The 9,003-nt window shown below is 43.8% G+C and overlaps 1 protein-coding gene across 3 annotated transcripts in view; it reads left to right on the top strand.

Moving 5' to 3' along the window:
• Positions 1-7,264: 7,264 nt before the first annotated feature.
• The window catches only part of epha4l (eph receptor A4, like), an 88,761-nt gene continuing 87,022 nt past the window's right edge, over positions 7,265-9,003 (top strand). For 2 of the 3 annotated variants that reach the window (XM_031795779.1, XM_031795780.1), the window contains exons 1-2: positions 7,305-7,479; positions 8,822-8,889. In XM_031795779.1, coding sequence (XP_031651639.1) covers positions 7,383-7,479; positions 8,822-8,889 — 165 coding nt within the window. In that variant the 5' untranslated portion in view covers positions 7,305-7,382. Of the gene's footprint in view, positions 7,480-8,821; positions 8,890-9,003 lie in introns of all 3 variants that reach the window. The other variant, XM_031795778.1, reaches the window with a different exon arrangement.

Genomic DNA, 9,003 nt, shown 5'->3' with positions numbered 1-9,003 from the left:
CTTGCTTCCACCACCACCATTCCTAGAAGTCATCTCTGATCTGATTAGCCAGGTTTCCACAACATGACCTTCACCACGTCCTCTCTACTTATATCCAAGTAGAGGGGACAGAATACAACTATCAAGCAAGTGAAAAGTCTTCATCCAGTTCCATTGGTAGCAGAGTTGACATTAACTCTGTTACCAAATCACTCTGTCTGTCCTGCCAACCACACTCAGCTGTGTCATACGTGTCATGGCAAGAGGTGTTCACATTTTCTGTCCATGTCTGCTCTCCTTGGGAGTGAGCACCGTTAACTCAATTTCCAAGGCTCCCAGAGGAAAATGATCTGGGAAAGTCTAATGACCCGCTAATCCCGGATCCTTTGTCCTCTTCTGATTCCCTGGGAGAGAGCTGGATCTCAGGGATAGGGAGAGAGCTGGATCTCTGGGATAGGAAGAGAGCTGGATCTCTGGGATAGGAAGAGAGCTGGATCTCTGGGATAGGGAGAGAGCTGGATCTCTGGGATAGGAAGAGAGGTGGATCTCTGGGATAGGAAGAGAGCTGGATCTCTGGGATAGGAAGAGAGCTGGATCTCTGGGATAGGAAGAGAGGTGGATCTCTGGGATAGGAAGAGAGCTGGATCTCTGGGATAGGAAGAGAGCTGGATCTCTGGGATAGGAAGAGAGCTGGATCTCTGGGATAGGAAGAGAGCTGGATCTCTGGGATAGGAAGAGAGGTGGATCTCTGGGATAGGAAGAGAGGTGGATCTCTGGGATAGGAAGAGAGGTGGATCTCTGGGATAGGAAGAGAGGTGGATCTCTGGGATAGGAAGAGAGGTGGATCTCTGGGATAGGGAGAGAGGTGGATCTCTGGGATCGGGAGAGAGCTGTGCAGCGTCTGACACCAGGCCATAAAAAGACTTACAGACGCCTTAAATCATTTCCCCCAGAGTGGTTATTCCCTGCTGCCACTGCCAAATGTCTCTTTTTCATGTCATCTTTTACATAAAGCTTGAAAATCTGCCCAAAGTTAAGGCTGATTTGTAGTTGTGTGTTGATACTTTAAGTGTTGAGTGAATGTGCTGTACTGACATTTAAACACGTCCCTGACAGGAACTTTATCTCACGCTGACACCAGATTTACCGGGTCATTAACCCGCTCTTAACACCACAAAGTGTTACTTCTGCAACAAAATGGGACAGATTAGTTAGATCTTCCATGCGGGTGGATTTGAAATGGAGACACATCAGATGTGTAGCCTACACAACAGAGAGTGATGGAGACTACACTTCTCCATATGGAGGGTTCTTACTGTGATATATACAAAAAACAATGACAAAGACAAAAATATATATATATTGTAAGGCTGCTGGTGCCTGTAAGTACTTGAAGTCTATTTAAGATGACAAAATGGCCCCTCAACGCCTCACGGACGAGTCTGGCGAACGTACACACAGTCCTGTTAGGGTGTGACCAAAGGCCTGTGGTGGCTCAAATTGACCGCTGACCACTAGGCAGGGGGGAGAGGGGGGTGTCAGGGGTGGGGAAAGGCCAGATCACACTGCACCGGTTGTGGGGAGAGGGTGGGTAGTAATTGGAGACACATTGAATAGCAGCTTAGAATTTTAAGTGTTAGCCATTGCATGGATACAATGTTTTTGGTATCGTAAGCTTCTTTTTGAAGAAGAAATACATCAAAGAGATCACAAGTTTGTGGTTTGCTGGACAACAACAGGCAATAAGTAAGAATAGTACATGTGGAATTGGTGTTTCAGAGTCAAACTGTCTCCATGCTTCAGTTTAAACAGACATTGTCAGACTGAAATCCACAGAACCGGTATTTGATGTCTTGTGTGACTGTGAAGATGTGATTAAATCCATCCCTGCAGCGAGTGAGACATGTTGCGTGAGCTACAGAGATGAGAGCATCTTATCCTGTCTCGGTTACTGACACACTGCTGGGTTGGTGGTTTATGCTCTCTCCCCTTCTGCTTCTTTCATCTTCTCATCCTCTTCCCTCCTCTTCTCCAAATCTCACACACCTGACCTCCAGGGGCTATCTCACTGACAGCTTTCCCAGGGAACACCACATGAGGCTGGGGTCCGAAGGCGGTACCCTTGGGGGTCAGCTCTCCACAGGGCACAGCGCTTCAGTCCTGCTTCAGTAAGGTAGGCTTAGCCTGGAATCAGCTAAGACTATGACCAAATCTGTTTTAGCCCAGGGAGAGGGGGATTTTGGAGGGGCGGGTTGCTCAGTTGACAATTAAAGGAAACTGCAACACACAAACAAAGGGAACACAAACAGCAGCGGCTGTGAGTGTGTGAGTTGAGATTTGTTTGTGTGTGTGTGTGTCTGATTGGCACACAATGCAGATGTGTGGGCAGTAGGTGCCATCTGGAGAAAACAGAGTGGGATGAGGAGGGACGAAGGAGGAGGAAGGGTGGGCTGCCACTTTAGAAAAAGCGCCTTATCGTTTGATGAGAGGATAAAGGAAATGATCAGAGTGTAATCAATCAAAAAACCTGTGACACAAATGAACGAAGACAAGAAGCCCCCACCCACTCACCCCTCCCTCCCCCACCTCGTCTCAGCAGTGGCCCCGCCCGTTCGTCAATAGGCCCCTTCGTTGGCAGCAACCACGAACTTCGCCAGCATTGGTCGAGCTTGTGAAAAGACTCCAGGTTTTATGGTTGCGTGGCTTGTCGTTAGGGGAAAATGGAAAACTGCCATTCAGGTCATGACGGGTGTCGGACAATCAATGTTGGAACTTAGTCAGTGACCAATCTCGAGGAACGCCAGATGCTATGCCGAGTTCATGTGGATCGGGATGTTTTCACCGGAGCAACCATATCCCCACAAAGACACAGTATGGCCTCCCTGGAGACCCCCCCCCCCCCCCCCCCCACACAACATAAGTCCAATATTCACCCACCCTCCACCCCATCCCTATCCAACACAGTCACCTTCCTTCCCCCGATCTAATGCCATTTCCTTGAGTAGTCCAAGAGTAGCCCTAAATAGCAGCCCTTACTGCCTGGTAATGGCAAAAACAAACAAAAGGTACTGGACCTATCAAAACACAGGGACAAAGACTGCTTTATAGAGAATGAGATCACCCACAATGAAAAAACTCATGAGTGTTTCTGAAGCTGCCATTCCAAACTTTATGGAACTCTGGGGGTGGTATTAGCCTATAGTTCCAAAAACTGAAAATATTGTCAAAACAAATCAGACTACTGCATAAATGAGTCATTTAGTGAACAACTAGTGGGATTGATGAGCAGGTATAGGTCTGCCTGTGATGTGTTCTTAAAGATTTCCCCAAAAGTGAAATGAATGATGATATAGGCCTAATAGCCTCGGTGAGGACAGGAAAGTGATGATGTACCTTATATAGCCCTATAGTTCAATCATAGTCTATGGTGCCAGACCAGAGTGTGCAAAGCTTTCATCAAGGGAAAGAGTGGCTACTTTGAAGGAACTAAAATATTAAATATATTATGATTTGTTTAACACTTTTTACTACATGATTCCATATGTTTTATTTCATAGTTTTGATGTCTTCACTATTATTCTACAATGTAGAAAATAATAATACAAATGAAGAAAATCCCTGTAATAAGTAGGTGTGGCCAGCCTTTTGACTCGTACTGTAAATGGAGAGTGTGGTTTAGGCCCAGATAGGGCCTACTAACTAGACTGGCTGATGTGACCTATGTGACTCTCCCAAGGAGAGCTGTGACCACACTGGTCTGGAAAGGAGGCCGTTTGATAATGCACTATTCGCTCAGAAATTGTGCAACGGATTTGATTGGTTCGCTCAAAAAAAAAAAAACTCCGGGTTGAGACCTCTCATTGTTTGGATTTGAAAATCCAACCGTTGTAATGGAAGGGGAGGGGGGCACTCGGGGACTGTGTGTGGCTGTGCATGTGGGTGTTTGAGTGAGAAAGAGACAGAGAGCCAACATGTAAAAGCACAGCCCTGTGCCAACAACATCAAAGGACCATTCCAGACTCTGAAGTCAGAAGGACTTTGAGAGTTAGGTGTTAGCCAGACTACCTACGAACCTCATCCCCAAGCTAAATGTGCATAGGCAGAAGTGTAGCCTACAGTTTACACATCCAAGCGGGATCTTGAGCCCTTACAAATACATAACATATCTTTGGAATTGCACTTTTTTTTGAAGGACGTAACACATCATACAAAAGGGATGATATAGTTCACAATTGTGCAACATTGTCGGTGACCCATTTTGCAGAATTGTGGACATGTCTTGGACCCCAGTCCGACTCCAGTCACACATTTGATGACTTGAGACTTGACTTGATAGAAAATAAAATAACTTGAGACTTGACTTGGACTTGGAGCCTAAAGACTCGGGACTCAACATTGACTTGAGACTGATGACTTGAAATGATCTGGCCAGGTTTTGTAATGTTTTGTCACTCATTTTGTGGCAGTCTATGTGGACTAATCTACACGCAGCCAGAGACAGTACCCGCAGCATCGCAACAGATTGGCTAGTGAAACGCACACTCGGCAATCTGATTGGACCACTGAACTGTCAATCAACACAGGTCGGGTGCACAATGAACAGATTGCTGATTTGCTGTGCAGCTATAGGATCGCGTGCAGCGCGAACATCAAATTGTAGGAAGAGAGGATTGCCATAATAAATAAATAAGCAACCCGCAAACATTTCTGGTGATCAACAATATTAACTGTTTACCTTGTAAACTCACCAGCAATGAGGCAACAGTTACTAGGATAGGTGTAGTACTTTGGTATGTAACAATAGCTTGATATTGATAATTTACTTATGAAGCTTGCTTTTAGAATTTGTTCAAATCAAATATCACTGTGGCGAAGACGCACCATAGGCGTTGCTTTCCAAACCCGCAGGTAGAGAGAGGGCTTTTTATCTCTAGTTGAAATATTTTGTTATGCACGCATATGCCCCACGTGGTAAATCTATACTCCATCTAATACTACAATAATTGCTAATGTTTTGTCATTACATTACCTTACTGTTTATTGGAACACGTAGACATTTCTGTTTCATGTTTGATAGGCCTACGATACAGTTTCATTTTATAGCCAACCATTGCTTACCCTGCTTTGAGTGGGCGCGATGTTTATAGTGCACATGAACATTCGCAAGACTCGTGAGGTAGAAGTTATGTTTATTCAATTCAATGTATAGTTTCCTTTGTTCATATTTCCCGGGTTAGGTCGGAGTTCCGTGTGTCTCTGTCATTTTTTGTTGTGAGTAAAAGAAGCGCGCGTTTCTTAGTGCGCATAGAAATAGGCTAAGTGGCCTTCGCTCCACGCTTTGGAGTCAGAACGTTGAAAGAGAGGTAATGATTGTACCATGTATGCATGGTGTTGGAATATCATTAATAATCATTACGTCTGATAAAGACAAATGTACCCAATGTAACAATGGATGTTGGAATAGCCTTTTACATTGTAGAACCAGTTTATTGGTTGTACTTTCCAAATGGGTAATTGTATGGTAATGGGGGCCATGTGCTTATTATGTAGGCCTGCCTGTTTGAGCTCCTGTTTGACAGATTCGATATGGTTTCTCAGATAGGGCAGGTTAAGTCTGATACAGAGGCTATTTCTTTTGGGCTGTTGCCTGTGTATATTTGGTAAATCTATTTGTATATTTTGTATGATATGGTGCTTCCACCATTGGATCACCAAGACCTGTAAATAAGTCTACATTCTGAGCACGTCAACCTACCTGCCTTCTGCTGATTTCATGCCTTTATACTATAATGTCCATATTTTACAATTACATAGGGTAATAAAAACATGACAAAATAATGAAAATGACTTTCCTGTAGCCTCGATAAATATACAAAGATTTGTAGTTGAAAAAGTATTTTCATTTATAGATATTTGTTTTTCTTGACTTGAGACTTGGCTTGACAACTTGTGGCTAGACTCGACTTCACTTGCTCTTAGAATGCACTTCGTGGACTTGACTCGAGTCTTGACCCGTTCTGCTTTGGACTCAACTTGAGACTCAGACCTTGTGACTTGAGATTTGCTTGTGACTCGAATGATAGCGACTTGGTCCGACCTCAGCCATTTTGGGTACTGAGCGCTACTTTTAAAACTACTGGCTGAAAAAACACAAAACCTCTGTAGGGCCACGTTAAATGGAAGAGCCACGATGAGGAAGAACTAGGGGTAGCTTGCTGGCCCTTTTTCTGTATGTATTACTGACTGTGAGGTGATGCGAGAACTATCCTAACTCCTCGACGACGATGGCCCTGTGCATGGCTCATCCCGCGGGAGCAGGGAGAAATATCCAGCCCGCGTAGGAGGACGTGAGGGAGAGGGTGAAAAAAAAAGACAGACAGACAGGCTGAACCAAAAGGGTGGACACTTGGGATTTTCCCAAACCGAATAATACCATCATTGTTTGAGAAAAACCCCCAATGGAAAACAGTAGGCTACTCATTGATTGATTTCTATACATTTCATAGTCTGCAGACCTGTAGGTGATAACTGTTAACAAACATTCTAATATCACAACTCTCGGATGGAACCCCAGATGTATCAGACCTAATTCCTATACAACCTAAATACAATGCTGTTAGAGTAACGACGATAATCCAATAACACGGGATTCGTGCCCATCATTCATAACACAATTGTTTTGCACAATTTCCCAAAGTGGAATTTCGTGTTATGTTATCGGGTCATGCTCTTACTTGTTCCATAATCCAATAGATACTGACTATCTGTGATTGTATCCGCTAGGTGGCGACCTTGGTCTTAAGCGTTTCACCTTGGACAGCGATGCGCATCACTGGAGACGACATTCATAATTCACTTTATGAGAAAAATGACAAATATCTGCCTATACATGACAATGACGAGTCCTAAGAAATAATTAAGATTTTCTATGATTCTTTGAGCAAAGCACTTTTGAGACACTGGTGTTATAGCCTAGACCTAATAAGGAGAATGTTGAAAAATTAAACAAAAATCTAAATGTATTAAACGTTTTGGCGAATTTCATCTTCATTATTAATTACAACGTAAATACATTATCTTGGAAGTTTATTGCTTCTCTTTAACAATACAAATAGCGGTGTCCGCATGACAGAAATTCAGTAAATATTACAGTAACTCCTGGCCCTTTACACAGTGTCCATTCATGGCTGAGGGGTAGGGGGACAGTTAATGATTATTTGCCCCTGTTTTCCCGACCACTGCGTTTCTTATTTGGATTGACTGCCGCGTCAGAGCGCGCAGACTCACCTCCCGGCTGTTTTCGGAGCTTCGCGCTATCCCTGCTTCAAACACATATTCCACAGGGAGAGAGAGAGAGAGCAAGACCTGTGAGGAGCGGAACGAACGACCAGAAAAAACGACTAATGGCACTCATGGCTGGGATTTTGTTTACGGCGACCTCTGTGCTGCTTGGGATTTCTACATGTGTTTCTTCGGCACGGATTTACCCCCCAAACGAAGGTAAGACCTGGAATAATAGCGGAGCCCCGTTTTGGACTTCTTCTCCGCTAGTTTATACTCCGTCCACTTCATGTGTGAGACGGACCACAATCCCGGGGTCCCGTAGCTATTCTGGACTCGTGCAAGGACCAGGAGCACTCAACGAATTGGCCAACACTATTCATTTGCTCAACATCATGTGCCATTAATCTCTGACATTGGATTAGGCTTTCCATATGCGTCAAACCCATCGAACGTTTTGTGTCATAGACTACTAGGTTATCTCTTTACCCAAGTTGCTGAAAGCGCTTTGCAGAAAGCCGCAGCGTATGAAGTCTATATGGGGCTCTAGCAGGGTCTGAGTGGAGTGCTGTTACATCTTACTGCAGTCTCTGTTAATTAGGCGATAGCCAACTTCTTCAGCAAAATTAGTTTTTTCTTGAGCCATATAGGCTACAAAGACACGATGTTATACACAAATCAGTATTGCTTTGGAGGGCATGTATGTGTCTGGTTTTGTGAAAAAGCCACCCTTCAAAATGAGCCATGTAATTTTAGTTCATAACCTTGTATTGCAGTCGCAGTTCTGTAAAATTATCCTCATTCAATTAACAAGTGGTGTTTGCGCATTTTCTATGTCAAAACGCATTAACTTCAAAGCAATACTAAAATAATTACCCAAGTCATTTCAGATAAAGGACATCTTAAATTAAATCCACTTAAAAAAAATGTTAACTTGCTGCATATTTAAGCGCTTACATTTGTGATTTTCTTCACTGCGCAGTGAGAGGATTTCCGTAAGAAATATAAGGGACTATTGAAATTTCATTACGGATTCTTTTTGATTTCTCACTGAAGCAAGTTGATTTAGACGTCCGTGCTCCTCATCGTAGAACCTCAGGACCCGAGTTAATAAAACAGACGCACGGAGTCTCCAACATGTATTGGAGAGTCGCATTCACTGGGTTACAATGTCAATACCCATGGTTCTTTATACAAAATATAAAATCCCTGTACAATGGGATCCCTTTATGTTTTTAATCATCACATATCCCCCTGTAAAAATCTATCCAATTACGCATTTGAGTAATGCAAACATATTACATCGTTTATGGATGTAGGTGTGTGTGGAATGGGCCTATAGATACGTCATTACATATTGATCATTAGCTTACTTCTGACAGGTTTTCGTTGAGCAGATTGCACATAGTTGTTTTCCTCGGCAAACTGCTTAATAACTATCCAACTATGGCAACAACACGGTGGCTGTTCCAGACTGTATATTATCACTGTAGACAAGGTTACACATATTCCGTGTTATGAACGGTCTATAACTGCTCACTTCTCTTTCTATGTTTTTCAGTGACGTTACTGGACTCCAGATCCGTAGCGGGGGAGTTGGGCTGGGTCGCCAACCCAACAGAAGGAGGGGTAAGTGCCCCTTGTTAAGACGCGAGTCCCCCGTTGAGTCAAAATGGAGAGACGATGTCCTCTATAGCCCACCGCCCCCCTCCGTCCTTCTCTCCCTCTACTCGCGGTAATGGT

The sequence above is a fragment of the Oncorhynchus kisutch genome, linkage group LG18 (assembly GCF_002021735.2).
Source record: "Oncorhynchus kisutch isolate 150728-3 linkage group LG18, Okis_V2, whole genome shotgun sequence".
Lineage (NCBI taxonomy): Eukaryota > Metazoa > Chordata > Actinopteri > Salmoniformes > Salmonidae > Oncorhynchus > Oncorhynchus kisutch.
This window is presented reverse-complemented; position numbering and strand designations above follow the sequence as displayed.